This window comes from Podarcis erhardii (assembly GCF_964252035.2).
Source record: "Podarcis erhardii genome assembly, chromosome: 6".
NCBI lineage: Eukaryota > Metazoa > Chordata > Lepidosauria > Squamata > Lacertidae > Podarcis > Podarcis erhardii.
The window spans coordinates 89,880,443-89,899,610 of record NC_138510.1 but is presented as its reverse complement, the minus strand read 5'-3'; the positions used below and the strand labels follow the sequence as shown (position 1 = coordinate 89,899,610).

General features: G+C 44.6%; 1 protein-coding gene across 3 annotated transcripts in view; it reads left to right on the top strand.

The window, feature by feature from the left end:
• Positions 1-19,168, top strand: part of NOS1AP (nitric oxide synthase 1 adaptor protein) — a 226,750-nt gene that overhangs the window by 13,348 nt on the left and 194,234 nt on the right. For all 3 annotated transcript variants that reach the window (XR_014157408.1, XM_081866017.1, XM_081866018.1), the window contains exon 2: positions 17,762-17,833. Coding sequence is in view for 2 of the 3 variants with exons in the window: in XM_081866017.1 (XP_081722143.1) it covers positions 17,762-17,833 (72 nt within the window). In the remaining variant the exon portion in view is untranslated. The remainder of the gene's footprint in view (positions 1-17,761; positions 17,834-19,168) is intronic.

The following is a 19,168-nucleotide window of genomic DNA, read 5'->3' as shown; positions in this document are numbered from 1 at the left end:
ACTTGGCCTTTTGTAATACATTAAATGCATAACTAGTGTGCCACATATTGTTTCAAACCATTCTGAGATCAATGGAGTTTGTGCTTTTGTCCCAAGAGAGGCACGGAGTCCTACCCGCCCACCCCTGCCCCAGGAATAATAAATTGAACACAACTTTCAGATCTACCTCTCATGTTATGTGTTTCAGATTGCCTAACAGTATCCCTGCGATAGTAAGTATTTAGTCATTTCGTCGATAAAAGTTAGGGACTGTAGTCCAGAAAATCTTGATTACTGGGCACTTCCAGAATATAGGTACAGTGGTGCCTCGCAAGACGAAATTAATCCGTTCCGCGAGTCTCTTCGTCTTGCGGTTTTTTCGTCTTGCGAAGCACGGCTATTAGCGGCTTAGCGGCTATTAGCGGCTTAGCGGCTATTAACAGCTTAGCGGCTTTAAGAAAAAGGAAACAAACTCGCAAGAACTGGCAAGACGTTTCGTCTTGCGAAGCAAGCCCATAGGGAAATTCGTCTTGCGGAACGACTCAAAAAACGGAAAACTCTTTCGTCTTGTGCGTTTTTCGTCTTGCGAGGCATTCGTCTTGCGAGGTGCCACTGTATTGGATCTGCTTGAGAAGTATTACATTTCCAGCAGTTACGTTGCACTCTACATTAAAAACCCTGCTTTTATTCTGTTTCTAGTAGGAAAGCAATGCCTCAGTTGGTCCAAGAGAGCCTTATGGGAAAGCAATCTTATCTATCTATCATCTATCTATCTACAGTGGTGTCCCGCAAGACGAGCGCCTCGCAAGACGGAAAACCCGCTAGACGAAAGGGTTTTCCGTTTTGGAGGCGCTTCGCAAAACGAATTTCCCTATGGGCTTGCTTCGCAAGACGCAATGTCTTGCGAGTTCCTGCGGGTTCCCCCCCTTTCCCCCCCTTTCCCTAAGCCGCTAAGCCACTTATCAGCTGATCCGCTAAAAGCCGCTAAACCGCTAATAGCGCTAATCCGCTAAGCTGTCAATGGGCTTGCTTCGCAAGACGAAAAAAACCGCTATACGAAGAGCCTCACGGAACGGATTAATTTCGTCTTGCGAGGCACCACTGTATCTATTTTCTGTACAGTGGTACCTCTACTTACGAGCACCTCTGGTTACATATCCTTCAGGATATGCACGCAGCAAACATGGAAGTATTTTTCCGGGTTTCACCGCATGCGCAGTGAAAAACCCTGCCGGGCGCATGCGCAGAACAGGCACCTCCGGTTGTGAAAACTCAGGATCTGACTGGCATTCCGGAACGGATCCTGCCCGCAACAGGAGGTACCACTTTACTGTCCTTCATCTGAGGACCACAGGTGGTACACAATGTAAAAACACAAACACACATAACATAGTAACAGGCACTATCTCCCCCACCCCACTTTCAAAAGGCCATAGATGGTTTAATTCAGTGGTGTGAATTTGCTTCTAGTACCATTGTTCTGTGCAGGAATTTTTCATACGGTTCATTCCCCCCAGTGACCGTTTGCTGTTTTCGGAGGCAAAATGCCATTTCCCACAAATCTTGTCAGGTTTGGAATTTTGCATCTGAAACCTGACCAATGAATGCTAAAAGAAAAGGAAAAAGAGGTCTTAATCTCTAATTTGTTCAGGATTTCATTAGCTTGTTAACATTCTTTGTACTTTGTTTCCGCCCTAAAACCTGCAGATTTTTAATTGCAGTGCAATCGGGAGTGTTGAAAGTAATCAGATAATTGCGGGGGAAGTACAAATAGGAACAATTTGTTCAGTTGCCTCCACTTTATTTTAGCCCTGCGCTGGTGCCCACAAGAGCTGTAACTCGGTTAAGGAGATTTTATTTGATTGATTCTCCATCGAGTAATCGACCCATTTAAATTCGTAGTATTTTTTAAATACCGTATCTTTTGCTCTATAAGACTCACTTTTTCCCTCCTGAAAAGTAAGGGGGAATGTGTGTGTGTCTTATGGAGCGAATGCAGGCTGCACAGCTATCCCAGAAGCCAGAACAGCAAGAGGGATTGCTGCTTTCACTGCGCAGCGATCCCTCTTGCTGTTCTGGCTTCTGAGATTCAAAATATATTTTTTTTCTTGTTTTCCTCCTCCAAAAACTAGGTGCATCTTATGGTCTGGTGCGAGAAAAATACGGTACTTTGGTGGTTTGCAGAGGTTTGTGGCAGACCACCTGTTTTGCATGAAGTGGACCCTGTTCTTAACCCCTGACATCTCCAGCTGCCCGATGAATAGAAGAGGCGCTGCCAGTCCGAGCAGGAAATTCTGAGCCAGGTGGAGCTGTGGCCTGACTCAAAAATAAGGCAGCTTCCTGTCTTCTTCAGGTGATGGCCACTTGCGTTGTGGGAGGCAGAGTATTTTAGAGTCCTTTCCATTCATTCCTTAGGTTCATTGGTTGGTCTTTCAGATTAAAGGTGTACAATTTACAATAAAGTAAATTGGACTACTGCAATGTGCTCTACGTGGGGCTACCTTTGAAGGTGACCTGGAAACTGCAATTAATCCAGAATGCGGAGCTAGACTGGTAACTGGGAGTGGCCGCCGGGACCACATGACACCGGTCCTGAGTGATCTGCAATGGTTCCCAGTACGTTTCCGAGCACAATTCAAAGTGTTGGTGCTGACCTTTAAGGCCCTAAACAGCCTCGGTCCTGTATACCTGAAGGAGCATCTCCACCCCCATCGTTCTGCCCAGACACTGAGGTCCAGCGCCAAGGACCTTCTGGCGGTTCCCTCATTGCGAGAAGTGAGGTTACAGGGAACCAGGCAGAGGGCCTTCTTGGTAGTGGCACCCGCCCTGTGGAACACCTTCCCTTCAGATGTGAAGGAAATAAGCAGCTATCCTATCTTTAAAAGACATCTGAAGGCAGCCCTGTTCAGGGAAGTTTTTAATATTTAATGCTGTACTGTTTTTAACATTTGATTGGGAGCCGCCCAGAGTGGTTGGGGAAACTCAGCCAGATGGGCAGAGTATAAATAATATATTATTATTATTATTATTATTATTATTATTATTATTATTATTAGCATCAGCATCAGCATCAGCATCACATACTCAACATACAACATAAAGACAAGATTCCAAAGAATCTCCTGGACTTCCTTGCTCCCCTTCGTGGGTCCTATTCTTAGTCATTTCCTCCTGCATCTTTTATAATAATCCAAAATCTTTTATCTCTCCATTGTATCCAAAATTCACCATTAAACTACAAGTGTCATTCCAATCCTATTAATGGCTTTGGCTGTTTACAATGGTTTTTAAGATAAATTATAAATTTTCCCCATTCCTTATTAAAATGGTGGTCTTCCTGATATCTGATTCTTCTGGTCATTTTTGCCATTTCGGCAAAAATCATGGTCACATACGTAAATAGTCTTTTCTGCTCCCTTGGGATTTCAGCACCTAGGGTTCTGAACTTTTAAACTTTTTTTTTTCAATTCATTATATATCATTTCCCAAAATTCTTTTACCACCTTACATTTCCACCACATATGATAAAAGGTGCCTTCTTTTTCCTTATACATTTGACCCTGTTTTATACATTTTTGCTAATTTACTGGGAGTTAAATACCAACGGTACATCATTTTCATATCATTCTCTTTCCGCGTGTAACATGCTGTGAATTTTAAATCCCACTTCCATAACTTCTCCCATGCTGTAAGTTGTATATTATACCCAAAATCCCTCGCCTCACGGAAGCCTCTTTTAGAGCGGTGCTTGCCATCTGCACTTTTTGCCCGCATTTGCATTAAAAACAACACATTCAATATATGTGTATTAGAATTCTGCTGCCTGATTTAATCAGGGACCTTTTTAGCTGATTAAAAGCATTTCATCCAAGGGGATCAGCTCTAGTGCTAGTGATGTCTTGAGCTTACTGAGGCCAAGCATATATTCTGTTTTGGTCCTCTCTGCCCAACTTGCTTAGGCATTTAGAGTTGTAGTAACGTGTTGTTATTGTTAAGTCATTTAGTCGTGTCCGACTCTTCGCGACCCCATGGACCAGAGCACGCCAGGCACTCCTGTCTTCCACTGCCTCCCGCAGTTTGGTCAGACTCATGTTTGTGGCTTCGGGAACACTGTCCAACCATCTCGTCCTCCTTCGTCCCCTTCTCCTTGTGCCCTCCATCTTTCCCAACATCAGGGTCTTTTCCAGGGAGTCTTCTCTTCTCATGAGGTGGCCAAAGTACTGGAGCTTCAGCTTCACGATCTGTCCTTCCAGTGAGCACTCAGGGCTGATTTCCTTCAGAATGGAGAGGTTTGGCAGGGGGTTGGACTCGATGGCCCTTGTGGTCTCTTCAAACTCTAGGATTCTATAATTCTATGATCTTCTTGCAGTCCATGGGACTCTCAAGAGTCTCCAACTCATTTCAGTGAGTTTACTCTGAATGGGGATGGAAGGAGACAGCGGTTTCCCTTCTGAGCACAGACAAACACGTGAACCGTAGCATTTCCCATTTCCTTTTCCCTTTTCATTGGAATCTCCTGACATCCCTGACCCAGAGTAAATCGTGTTTCAGTTTCAATCTCTCACCTAAAGACAAGAGCAGGGGTCTGCCAACTTTTTCAGCAGGGGGCCAGTCCACTGTCCCTCAGACCATGTGGGGGGCCGGACTATATTTTGAAAAAAATATATGAACAAATTCCTATGCCCCACAAATAACCCAGAGATGCATTTTAAATAAAAGGGCACATTCTACTCATGTAAAAACACGGTGATTTCCGGACCGTCCGTGGGCCGGATTTAGAAGGCGATTGGGCCGGATCGAGCCCCCGGGCCTTAGTTTGCCTACCCATGGACAAGAGCCATGGCATCTGGTGAAGAGATATGAGGACTTTAAAGGTAATGGGTAACTTAGATAGTAGAAATTCCTGTAACTGCAACGTATTTTGAACTCCAAACTAATCCCCAAAACTTAACCTCCATGAAAGCGGATGCTACAATTTTGCTGAGCAACTGGTTTCACTGCCCAGTTGTTTTTCCTGGTATATTGCCTCAATCTGATGTCTTACAATGTGAATCTCTTGCTGCTTATCCTTTCCTGGGACTTGGTAAACGGTTTGTTTTACATAACATATGGTTGTACCTCTAGTTACGTATCCTTCTGGATACGGAATCTTCGGGTTATGGCCATGGCAAACCCGGAAGTGTATACAGTCATAGGTAAAGGGACCCCTGACCATTAGGTCCAGTCGTGACCGACTCTGGGGTTGCGGCGCTCATCTCGCTTTATTGGCTGAGGGAGCCGGCATACAGCTTCCGGGTCATGTGGCCAGCATGACTAAGCTGCTTCTGGCAAACCAGAGCAGCGCACGGAAACGCCGTTTACCTTCCTGCCGCTGTGGTACCTATTTATCTACTTGAACTTTGATGTGCTTTCAAACTGCTAGGTTGGCAGGAGCAGGGACCGAGCAACAGGAGCTCACCCTGTCGGGGGGATTCGAACCGCCAACCTTCTGATCGGCAAGCCCTAGGCTCTGTGGTTTAACCCACAGCGCCCCCCATGTCCCGTGTATACAGTCATACCTCGGGATAAATACGCTTCAGGATAAGTATTTTCGGGTTGCGCTCCGCGGTGACCCAGAAGTAACAAAGTGCATCTTACGTTCTGTTCAGGATGCGAACGGGGCTCTGGAACGGATCCTGTTCGCATCCCGAGGTACCACTGTACTTCCGGGTTTCGCCACATGCGCAGAAGTGCTCAATCACGCTACGTGCATGCACAGAAGCCCGCCTCTATTTACTTAATTAGAGAATTAAGTTTGTATCCGGAGGGTCCACTATATTTTATAAAAACTGTACCATTTAGCACTGGGACGCGGGGTTAAACCACAGAGCCTAGGGATTGCCAATCAGAAGGTCGGCGGTTCGAATCCCCGCAACAGGGTGAGCTTCCGTTGCTCGGTCCCAGCTCCTGCCAACCTAGCAGTTTGAAAGCACGTCAAAGTGCAAGTAGATAAATAGGTACCGCTCTGGCGGGAAGGTAAACACATTTCCGTGCGCTGCTCTGGTTCGCCAGAAGCGGCTTAGTCATGCTGGCCACATGACCTGGAAGCTGTACGCAGGCTCCCTCGGCCAGTAAAGCGAGATGAGCGCCGCAACCCCAGAGTCGGCCACGACTGGACCTAATGGTCAGGGGTCCCTTTACCTTTACCTATACCATTTAGCATTCTATTATTGCATCCATCAAAGCTTGTTTACACTGCTGAATTTATCTTAATGCTGTCAGCGACACTTCCCCCCCCCCCATTCACCTGTTGGGGGCGCGGTTAGTGAGCAGAGGTCAAGCCCTGTGGTCCAGGTGGGAGCCAGGTGCTGTAGGGGATTTCTTACTCTTCCTGCCATTTTTGGTATAATCCATCAACTTAATCTGCCATTCTTTTCTGGTAGGGACTTTTATCTTCCCTACCAGAGCCACAATTCGCGTCACATGGAATACCTGTTCGAGGATCAGGATCGCTGGTGTTTTTGCTTTTGCTTCTGTTTTCAAAGCACTACCTGAAGCTGCTTAACATGACTTGAGGGAACAAAGTTGGGATGAGCAGTAGGACATAAACTCTCCGCCCCCCCAATAATATTTATTATTTTCAGTAGATAAACATAGTAAAAAAAGAAAAGATTAACAATAATAAAGACAAACAAAAAAAGAAAAGAGAAAGAGAAAAAAGATACATACAGCATATTACCACTTAATTAATTAAAATTAAGTACCATCCATCTTCATAAACATAGTATTTGACTTCCTCGAATCTCTTTCATCCGAATTTCTTAGTAATTACCGGTATATGTAGCAGTTTCCAATATCAGTGTTTCAAAAGACCATATCACAGTCCTAATCATATTACCGTACATAGCTTTCCTTTCATACATTTTCTTATTTATAAATTTAATTCCATTTTAATCCTAGTCCTAATTCTTTCTTTCAAGTGGTTACATATCTTTAATATTACAACATTTATTCAAGTAGTCTTTAAGTTTCTTCCACTCTTCTTGATGTTCCTTTTCTTTTTGGTCGCGGATTCTCCCATGTTGTTTCCCTAATCTAAACCACTCCAATAAATGCTTGAAACTGCTATTAGAGCTCTGGGAGAGAAAAAAGACAGGTATACAACAGCGATAAGAGAGGCAGAGAGAGAGAGATAACTGTTTTTAAACTAAGTCAAATGGAATGTGCACAGAAAGTTTGCAATTAAAGGCAGATGGTTTGACTAACAGGGTTATATTTTTGTGAGATGTGGGGCCAGAACGCCAGAAGCCTTTGTGTGTGTGTGAAGCAGACCTTCCTATATCCTGAATGGAACTTTCCCAGAAGATAGCTAGAAAATTAATAGGGGGTACTTGATTAGTAAAAGAGACCCTTTGCAGTAAAATGAGGCCATCTGGATATAAACTAGCTGGGTTTACAGATCCCACCCCACATTTGAAAGCTCAGCTAAGGATGTCCTGCAAGTGGAACGGTGCTTCAGTATTTTATTACTGGCCTTTGCACATTGTTCAGAATATTTACAATATTTACATGCCATTCCTTAGCCCCTTCCCCAAAAAGAAGACCTCCCTGTTTGTTTGAGATATGTTTGGGAATGTTGAAGCTACTAAATCTGAATATACTCCCAATTTTATTGCAGTTATTTCACAGAACAGTCCTGTACATGCTTCTGAGAAATGAGTCCTATTGAGTTCAGTGGGGCTTACTCCTAAACCAATGGGTATAGGATAGGGCAAATTTGTCTGGGTCAGGAATGGCACAACCTAGGCGCCACCACAGAGAAGTCCCTGGTGAAGATCTTAATTTATGGCAGGTTTACATGGGAGCAGATGGTCCTCTGGTTCATTGCAGTTCTGAGTTGTGGGATTTGCTGATTTGTAGGGTGGCGTTGTGGGTTAAACCACAGAGCCTAGGACTTGCCAATCAGAAGGTCGGCGGTTCAAATCCCCGCAATGGGGTGAGCTCCCGTTGGTCGGTCCCTGCTCCTGCCAACCTAGCAGTTCGAAAGCACATCACAATGCAAGTAGATAAACAGGTACCGCTCCGGCGGGAAGGTAAACGGCGTTTCCGTGCGCTGCTCTGGTTCGCCAGAAGCGGCTTAGTCATGCTGGCCACATGACCCGGAAGCTGTATGCCGGCTCCCTCGGCCAATAAAGCGAGATGAGCACCGCAACTCCAGAGTCGGTCACGACTGGACCTAATGGTCAGGGGTCCCTTTACCTTTACCTTTAGGATGGTGAGAGGAATTTGAATGTTTTGGGTGTCATGACTAGTCGTCTTCCTGTTCTGCTGCAGCGTCAACATTCAAATCAAACAAAATCAAGCTGTTAGACTATGCCAAAATTTTTAAAATTTATTTAGCAGACCGCTGTAAACAAATGAAAATATTAGGGTGGATAAAAATCAATGATTTTTAAAAAACCAACAACAGATTTTTTAAAAATTTAAATCGGATTTTTAAAATAAAATGCTTTTGGAGGAAAAATCTTTCTAAAGATAGTTTTCTATTTAGGTTACATTGTAGTCCATCAGGAAATAAGGATTTGTTTTAAGTTTCTCACGTGTGCTAAAATTCAGTCTAAGATGTTTGTTGTTGTTTTTTTTAAAAAAAGTTTAACCACATCAGTTAAGAAACATGGATACATATGCTATAATGTTACTGCTTTAGTTAAATAAATTGTTTAAATTGTTATTAAGGAAATGATTATTTTTCTCTTTCCAATAAAGTACAGCAGAAAAGTTGTCCAAATATAAACAGTTAACTTATTAAACCTCACAATAATTTCATAATTATCTATGTATTTCTAATAGTATAACCAAATCAGTAATTTTTGATATAACTGTAAAAACTACTCTGAAAATCTATTATTCCAAAAAAGGAAACCTTCATCTGGTTGTAAATATTAAGATTATACCAGCAAGAATGAGTCTTTCTGTACAAAAAAAGAGAAAGATTTAAATCAAGTCCTACTGACTAGTGATTTAAATCAATTTGATTTAAATCAAATCCACCCTGATTAGCAGGATTTTAATCTCACTTGTAATGTAACAAATCCTATGTATAATATGGATAGATACAAAATATAAATTATGAAATAATATGCAGTAGAAAACATTGACAATAGGACCCATGGAGGGGATTGGGGGAGGTCTCAAAATTCAGAGAAATATTTGGTTTTGTTATAAAACTGATATTTTGTAAAATCAAATAAAAACGATTTTTAAAAAACCCAAAACATTCAAATCGACCAGATCCTAGAAACAGAACATTCCCCCCCCCCCCAGTGGGATAGCTTTGATGAAATACCATCCCCTAGTAGAAAGTTTCATGCCTGCTCAAAGGAATTAAATGTTGTGCATTTTGCTGGCATTGTAGCATTATCCCTTAGTCTGAGGACCAAGCCTTGTTTGCCCTCTGTGAACTGCCAACATCATCAAAACCATTCAGTTTCTTTTTTAAAAAAACAACATAATATTTATTGAAGTTTCAAATAAGACAAATAAACAAAAAGACAGAAAAACAAAAACAAGTATACTTTCAATCCTTATTTTCTTGTACCTTATTTCCCACGACTTTCCCTCGCCTCCCCTTCTTGTATTCCAATTCCAAATGTTGATTCAACAAGTTCTTATCCCCAATTTTTAACCTTATTTCATTATTATAATTAATTCCTTTTATATATCGAATTTTAACTTATTTATCTCAATCCTTATACTTAAACCCTTTTTCCAAGGTCAACCCAGATTCCCTTTCACGAATTTCCCAATTTTATACTAGTACCAAAACAGAAATAAAGAAAAAAATATATCAAAAAATATTTATACAGCCTTTGGATTCCCAAACTCCTCCCCCCCCCCGTCCCCGTCCCGGTTTTGATCCCCAAACCAATGTCCATCATTCCATCTAGTCTCAGCCAGGATCCCTCACGTCAGAGGCTCTTTTTTTTTTTTTAATATTTTTATTAAGTTTATGAAATACAGAAAAAAGAGATAAAGACAGAAATAAAATAAAGTAGAGAAATTACAAATTTCCATAATCCTTTTTTCCAGCACATCTATTGGACTTCCCCACATCCTCCAAACCCTGCATTCTCTGTAATACAAAACATCAGCAATTTGTTAACTTATTTCAAAGCTTATTGTATCTTTCATTTTATCATGTTGCCTAATTTCAAAATTGTTGTAACCCAAATCTTATACGTTTTAGCTTAAACATAATAAAGTTATTTCATTATTCCACCTCTGACTTCTTGTACCTTAATTTCCATTTCATTAATTTACAAATGCTGAAGCTAGAATTTCTAAAAAGTGCATTTTTTAACATTCATACAACTTGTAATGTTTTTTCAAATAGTCTTTAAATTTTTCCCAGTCCTCCTCGATTGTTTCTTCTCCCAAGTCTCGGATTCTGCCAGTCATTTCGGCCAGTTCCATATAGTCCATCAACTGCGTCTGCCATTCCTCCAGCGTGGGTAAATCTTGTGTCTTCCAATGCTTAGCAATCAGGATCCTTGCTGCTGTGGTAGCATACATTAAAAAAATTCTATCTTTCTTAAGTACTCTCTGGTCTACAATGCCCAGAAGAAAGGCCTCCGGTTTCTTAGGTAAGGTAAATCTAAGTACCTTTTTTAGTTCATTATGAATCATCTCCCAAAAGGCCTTCACTTTCGGGCAAGTCCACCAGAGATGGAAGAATGTCCCTTCCGCCTCTTTACATTTCCAACATTTATTGTCAGACAGGTGATATATCTTAGCAAGTTTGACTGGGGTCATGTACCACCGGTATATCATTTTCATAATATTTTCCTTCAAGGCACTACATGCCGTAAATTTCATTCCGGTGTTCCATAACCTTTCCCAGTCTTCAAACATAATGTTGTGCCCCAAGTCCTGTGCCCATTTTATCATGGCGGATTTGACTGTCTCGTCCTGTGTATTCCATTTAAGCAGCAAATTATACATTCTCGAAAGTAATTTATTTTTTGGCTCTAACAGTTCTGTCTCTAGTTTCGATTTTTCCACCTGGAATCCAACCTTTTTATCCACTTTAAAAACCTCCTGGATTTGAGCATAGTGCAACCAATCTCGCACCTTGTTTTTCAATTTTTCCAAGCTCAGCAACCTCCAATTGTCTCCAATTTTTTCAATTATTTCCCAATATTTAGGCCAGTAGGCTTCCATGTTAAGTCTCTTACGTGCCTTGGCCTCCACCCCTCACGTCAGAGGCTCTTAAATCTCTCAATTTCTCTCTGCCGGTTTTTTTGATAGTCCCTTGTATTCAACACCAGATCTCGGAGAAGCTCTGTCTCAGTAATGTCCATTTTTCTTCCAGCCAGGCCTCTATATTTAAAGGTGGAGCTCAAATCTTGTTTCTTAAGTCTTTTGAATCTAAATGTCCCATAAGCTCCAACTTCCAACTTAATCAAATTTGTAATCCATAGTTCTTCAGGTCCCCACCTAAGGAGATGTTTACATTCTTCCTTTATGTCCTTCCTGACAGGCCTCTGGCCTACCTTCATCTTCAGAAACCATTCAGTTTCTGAAGTTTGCCAAGACATCAGAGAGGCAAAGCAAAATACAGCCCTCCTTGCTACCTGGTTCTGTATGCTAAAACCAAGTTTAGATAGTATCTTTCATAGTTCTTGGCTCCCAACCAACGTAGCTCTGAAGTTGGCCAATGGTTGTATCTTTGGGCATCATTCAGCTAAAGAATGGTGCAAGCAGAGCAATTTCTGCTTGTGCAACAAGACTCCCCCCCCCCCCTCCATATGCCCCCTTTGCCATCCCCACATGTACTTGGGGAGGGGTTGGGGAAAAACTCACAACAATGGCAAGTCCCATTGTGCAAGTAAAAGTAATTCCACATGTACATATTTGAATGTCACATTTGCTTAGTACAGTGGTACCTCGGGTTACATACGCTTCAGGTTACAGACTCCACTAACCCAGAAATAGTACCTCAGGTTAAGAACTTTGCTTCAGGATGAGAACAGAAATCGTGCTCTGGCGGCAGCAGGAAGCTCCATTAGCTAAAGTGGTGCTTCAGGTTAAGAACAGTTTCAGGTTAAGAGCGGACCTCCGGTACGAATTAAGTACTTAACCCGAAGTACCACTGTATTATAAAAAAGGTAAAATCAATAAAAACTATACGCTTAAAATGTCAAATTAATAATAATAATAATAATAATAATAATAATAATAATAATAATAATAATAATTTATTATTTATACCCCGCCCATCTGGCTGGGTTTCCCCAGCCCCTCTGGGCGGCTTCCAACAAAACACTAAAATACAGTAACCTATTAAACATTAAAAGCTTCCCTAAACAGGGCTGACTTGAAACCATGAAACATGGTTAATAGCTATTTTCAAACCCAGGCTTTCATCCTTTAGTTTGAACGTTAGTCCTGTCTAAGGTGGTTGACCATTTACTGCGGTGGGTGGGTTGGGTTTGCTCTGTGAGATAATCCCGCTTGCAAGATTTTGACTTGCAGAGAGCAATTTTGCAAAGTGGTTCTATCGCTGAATGGAGTTTCCCAGAAAATCTGGCATGGGATTGGCTGTGCTTTATCTGTCTGTGTCTCCCAAATCCTTACAGGCAGATGGTGGAGGGGGGCTGTTTTTATCACAGTGAGTGGGCTGGGTGAGAATGCATTTGAAAGCTGCAGGCCTTGCGACCTCTGCTCAAGATATAATTCTTAGGGAAATGCTTTCCCTCTGAACCTAAAGCCCTTTTTTCATCACACTTACATTCTCCCTATGAAGGGACACGGGTGGCGCTGTGGTCTAAACCACTGAGCCTCTTAGGTTTGCCGATCGGAAGGTCAGCAGTTCGAATCCTCATGATGGAGTGAGCTCCTGTTGCTCTGTCCCAGCTCTTGCCAACCTAGCAGTTCAAAAGCACACCGGTGCAAGTAGATAAATAGGTACCACTGCGGTGGGAAGGTAAACGGCGTTTCTGTGCGCTCTTGTTTCCGTCACAGTTTCCTGTTGCGCCAGAAGCGGTTTAGTCCTGCTGGCCACATGACCCAGAAAGCTGTGGACAAACGCTGGTTCTCTCGGCTTGAAAGCGAGATAAGCGCAGCAACCACATAGTCCCGGTACCCGCAGCCCAGGGAGCCTTCAGAAGACCACCCATTGAGTGGCAGCTGGAGGAGGCATTGGCAAAAAGACCGCATGTCAGCGGCTGGGCCAGCAGGACTTGTGCTGGTCACTGCAGCGTCCTTTCTTTTCATCCTCCCCGCCCCCAAAAATCTTAGAGCCAAGAGACAGCATAATAAAATGCTTGTTTTATTGTTTTTTAAAAAGTTTAAAAGATATTATCCCTTTCTGTAGCAGTGTGCTTAATCCCAAGCAAGCATGTTTGGTGTCAGGGCAGGCAGACGCAAGCTCCATTTGTTTTCCTGCAATCGTAAAGATGCTGTGATTTCAGTGAGATTAAATCCAAAACTGCTCGTACTCAGAAGTGTTTGTTCTTATCAGGGTTGGCAACCTTTTTTTGTTTGTTTGTTTGTTTGTTTGTTCCGAAATGCCAAGCAAGTCGAAGCAGTTGTAAAGCACAGAACGGCGGTGGAGCAGAAAAGAGATATGTTAATTGTGTGCTGTTGTTGTTTAGTCGTTTAGTTGTGTCCGACTCTTCGTGACCCCATGGACCAGAGCACGCCAGGCACTCCTGTCTTCCACTGCCTCCCGCAGTTTGGTCAAACTCATGCTGGTAGCTTCGAGAACACTGTCCAACCATCTCGTCCTCTGTCATCCCCTTCTCCTTGTGCCCTCCATCTTTCCCAACATCAGGGTCTTTTCCAGGGAGTCTTCTCTTCTCATGAGGCGGCCAAAGTACTTGAGCCTCAGCTTCAGGATCTGTCCTTCCAGTGAGCACTCAGGGCTGATTTCCTTGAGAATGGATAGGTTTGATCTTCTTGCAGTCCATGGGACTCTCAAGAGTCTCCTCCAGTCTCCTCCAGCACCATAATTCAAAAGCATCAATTCTTAGGCGATCATAATAATAATAATAATAATAATTTATTATTTATACCCCGCCCATCTGGCTGAGTTTCCCCAGCCACTCTGGGCGGCTCCCAATCAGTATTAAAAACAATACAGCATTACATATTAAAAACATCCCTGAGCAGGGCTGCCTTAAGATGTCTTCTGAACGTCAGGTAATTCTTTATCTCTTTGACATCTGATGGGAGGGCGTTCCACAGGGCGGGCGCCACTACCGAGAAGGCCCTCTGTCTGGTTCCCTGTAACCTCACTTCTCGCAATGAGGGAACCGCCAGAAGGCCCTCGGCGCTGGATCTCAGTGTCCGGGCTGAACGATGGGGGTGGAGACGCTCCTTCAGGTATACAGGACCGAGGCCGTTTAGGGCTTTAAAGGTCAGCACCAACACTTTGAATTGTGCTCGGAAACGTACTGGGAGCCAATGCAGATCTCTCAGAACCGGTGTTATGTGGTCCCGGCGGCCACTCCCAGTCACCAGTCTAGCTGCCGCATTCTGGATTAATTGCAGTTTCCGGGTCACCTTCAAAGGTAGCCCCACGTAGAGCGCATTGCAGTAGTCCAAGCGTGAGATAACTAGAGCATGCACCACTCTGGCGAGACAGTCCGCGGGGAGGTAGGGTCTTAGCCTGCGTACCAGGTGGAGCTGGTAGACAGCTGCCCTGGACACAGAGTTAATCTGCGCCTCCATGGACAGCTGTGAGTCCAAAATGACTCCCAGGCTGCGCACCTGGTCCTTCAGGGGCACAGTTACCCCATTCAGGACCAGGGAATCCTCCACACCTGCCCGCCTCCTGTCCCCCAAAAACAGTACTTCTGTCTTGTCAGGATTCAACCTCAATCTGTTAGCCGCCATCCAACCTCCAACCGCCTCCAGGCACTCACACAGGACCTTCACCGCCTTCACTGGTTCTGATTTAAAGGAGAGGTAGAGCTGGGTGTCATCTGCATACTGATGAACACCCAGTCCAAACCCCCTGATGATCTCTCCCAGCGGCTTCATATAGATATTAAAAAGCATGGGGGAGAGGACAGAACCCTGAGGCACCCCACAAGTGAGAGCCCAGGGGTCTGAACATTCATCCCCCACCACCACCTTCTGGACACGGCCCAGGAGGAAGGAGCGGAACCACTGTATAACAGTGCCCCCAGCTCCCAGCCCCTCTAGACGGTCCAGAAGGATGTTATGGTCGATGGTGTCAAAGGCCGCTGAGAGATCCAGCAGAACTAGGAAACAGCTCTCACCTTTGTCCCTAGCCCGCCGGAGATCATCAACCAGCGCGACCAAGGCAGTTTCAGTCCCATGGTGAGGCCTGAATCCCGATTGGAAGGGATCCAAATGGTCCGTTTCCTCCAGGCGTGCTTGGAGTTGTTCAGCAACCACCCGCTCAATCACCTTGCCCAAGAATGGCAGATTTGAGACTGGGCGATAGTTGGCCAAATTGGCCGGGTCTAAAGATGTTTTTTTTAAGAAGCGGTTTAATGACCGCCTCTTTCAGCGGGTCTGGGAAGGCTCCCTCATGGAGGGAAGCGTTCACCACCCCGCAAAGCCCATCGCCCAGCCCTTCCCGGCTCGCTTTTATCAGCCAGAATGGGCAAGGATCAAGGAGACAGGTGGTCGGTTTCACTCGTCCAAGCAGCCTGTCCACATCCTCGGAGGTAACAGATTGGAATTGATCCCATGTAACAGGACCAGACAGAACTCTAGCACTCTCCCGCCCTGGCCCTGCTCCCACGGTGGAGTCTACCTCCTTCTGAATCTGAGCGATTTTATCTGCAAAAAACTTTGCAAAAGCATTGCAGGAGATCTTGGGGTCCCTACCAGGCCCCATTGGTACAGGTGGTTCTGATAGATTGCGAACCACCTGAAAAAGTCTCCTGCTGCTGTTTTCTGCAGATGCAATGGAGGCGGTGAAGAAGGCCCTCTTCGCCGTCGCCATTGCCACTTGGTAGGCTCGACGTTGAGCTCTAACCCGTGTCCGGTCTGATTCAGAATGAGTTTTCCGCCACCGGCGCTCTAGCCGTCTCAACGATTGTTTCATCACCCTCAGCTCCGGGGAAAACCACGGGGCTGTCCGGGCTCCATGCAATCGGAGAGGGCGCTTCGGAGCCAGACAGTCAATAGCCCTGGTTAACTCCGCATTCCAGCGGGCCACCAGGGAATCAGCTGAAAGGCCATCAACTTGGGATAGAGCATCCCCTACCACTCTCTGGAAGCCAATTGGATCCATTAAGTGGCAGGGGCGGACCATCCGAATCGGTCCCACCTCCCTGCGGAGGGGAAGGGTTGCGGAGAAGTCCAGTTGCACCAGGAAGTGATCTGACCATGGCACTTCTTTTGTTTCACTTTTAGTTAATGTCAGATCACCAGCATCCGTAGAGGTAAACACCAAGTCTAAGGCATGTCCGTGGCTATGAGTTGGGCCAGACTTATTCAGGGACAGCCCCATGGAGGCCATGCTTTCCACGAAGTCCCGAGCGGCCCCTTGTAAGGTCGTGTCGGCATGGATGTTAAAATCCCCCAGGACAACCAGGCTAGGTGTCTCCAGGAGCATATCCGCCACGACCTGAAGCAGCTCGGGCAGGGAATCCTTGGTGCAGCGGGGAGGTCGGTACACCTTCTCTATGGTCAGCCTTCTTTATGGTCCAGCTCTCACTTCCATACATACTACTGGGAAAACCATAGATTTAACTATACAAACCTTTGTTGGCAAGGTGATGTCTCTGCTTTTTAAGATGCTGTCTTGTGTGCTACTGAAGCCTTACTCACAGAGCCATCAAAAGGGACACACCCACACAACCATAAGACCATTAAGCCCAAAGTCTAAAATCAGCTGCACCATTGAGATTGTGCATAACTTTCCTTAGAGTGTGCTCACACTCCTGTTTATAGTGCACTCATCCTGCTTCCAGAGCTGGAATTTCAAGACAAAACACGTATGTATGTCGTGCATCGTTATACGGTATTCCTGTTTGATATGTTCTTTCTCAAACCAGATTAACACTGATTGGAATTCTTAAGCTGTTCCGATTTGGTTTCTAGCCAGGGTATGAACTCCCTAAAAAAAGGTAAAGGACCCCTGGACGGTTAAGTCTTGTCAAAGGCGACTATGGGGTTGCGGCGCTCATCTCGCTTTCAGGCTGAGGGAACCAGCGTTTGTCCACAGACAGCTTTCTGGGTCGTGTGGCCAGCAGGACTAAACCGCTTCTGGAGCAACGTGACATCGTTATGGAAACCAGAGCGCACAGAAACGCTGTTTACCTTCCCGCTGCAGCGGTACCTATTTATCTACTTGCACTGGTGTTCTTTCGAACTGTTAGGTTGGCAGGAGCTGTGATGGAGCAAAGGGAGCTCACCCCGTCACTGGGAATTGAACCGCCAACTTTCCAATTGGCAAGCCCAAGAGGCTCCGTGGTTAGACCACATCGCCACCCGTGTCCCTAACGCAGGGTAAAGACACTCTCAGCCCAACAAGGCCCCCTCGATGCATACAGAACAGAAGCAAATGAAGCCATGCAGATGTGAACGGTGTGTGTTTAGGGAGAGAGATTTAGGAAGCACTGAAAATGCAACCGCTGGAACCTGGCTTTTTGAACACATTCTCAGTAAGATGCAGGGCATGGTACCCTATAATAACCTGGGTGCAGAGAGGAGCAGGAGAGCAGCTCAGTGTGGAATGCAGCTGCCCAGAAGGCTGGTTCTGAAGGAAAGTTTGACTCTTGCCTTTGTGTTGCCTAACTCTTCTCTCTTTTCCTTCTAGTATATTGGCAGCCTAGATGTACCCCGGCCAAACAGCAGGGTGGAGATTGTCACGGCCATGAGACGCATCAGGGTAAGTGGTGCCAATGTTTTGATTCCAGCACGCTAATGCATGTCTGCTGTATCCGAACAAGATTTGTGTGAACGAGAGAGAGAGATCTTAATTCTAGATGGTCGGGAGAGGTAACGTGGGAATGCTGCGATTCTTATTAAGACCCTTGTAGGCGGGTAAACGCGGTCCCTTCCTCAACGGCAGTGACTCATGTTCTGTTAATAATAATTTTAGCAACATGAATTTTTATAGCACTACCAGTGCACCTTTAGGAAGTAATAACAACAGGAAGAGGAAGGGTTCCTGCCCCAGAGAGCTTGCGATGTAAAATTCAACCCAGGAAGGCAGCTGCAGAAGAAAGATTGCGGGTTCAGTTCAGTTGTACCCTCACCTGAGTGCTAACCATTTCTGGCCTGAGAGCTCTAGTTACTCTTGGCCCATGGAAACAATTACTTTGATTGCCCTGCCTCTCCCTCTCCCCCCTCACTGAATGTTTCTGGATTCTATATTAGCTGATAACATGCAATATGGTGGATTTCATCGATAAACTCGTTCTAGAAACTTTGAATACCTTGGTTGTCAAACTTGATCCATTCGAAGGATTGGCCAATCAGAAGCTGCGGAAGCCACGACAGACATTTGACTTCCAAAAAAACATTCACAAACTGGAACACTTACTTCCAGGTTTGCAGTGTTCAGGAGCCAATTTGTTCTGGAGTCAAGCCATTTGACAACCAAGGTACCACTGTAGTAAGGTCAAAAAGATAGATAGAAAATCTTCCATCAAAGCAGAAGATCGCCAAGAAGCATCTGACCTGTCATGAGAAATTCCCCCGCATATTGAAATACCTAAGCTTGATTATTTGAAGTATTTTTTTTTTTTCAAATTTGTGGTCAGCAGAGTTGAGAGTGCATTGTTGGCTATCCAAGACCATTCCTGTTATTCAATTTGTATCTTTTCAGTTATGCTTAAACAATGTGTGTGTTTGAGCGGATTCCTTGCATACAGATAATAAAGAACGTATTTTGCTCATCCACACTTGCTTTTTCCGATTTGTTATCCTCTCAAACATTGCTTCATCCTATAAGGACGGTAGTTCACCATCACCTTAGTTACGATGTGCCTTATTTGGGAAGGCAAAAAACATGGTGGCCGAGAACCTCCCGTGACAGCAGATACTTCTTTGTAGGGCATTATGCAGTGTGCAAGAGCCTGTTGAATTTGCCCCAGGAGGACCAGCGCTTCTTCGCTGCTCTCTGTTTCTGAACAGCGATGAGCGCAAGAACAGGAAATTCCTTGCCGCTGACCTGCGCAAACTCATCCCAGAGGTCTCCAACCTCTGTTCCCCCATCTCT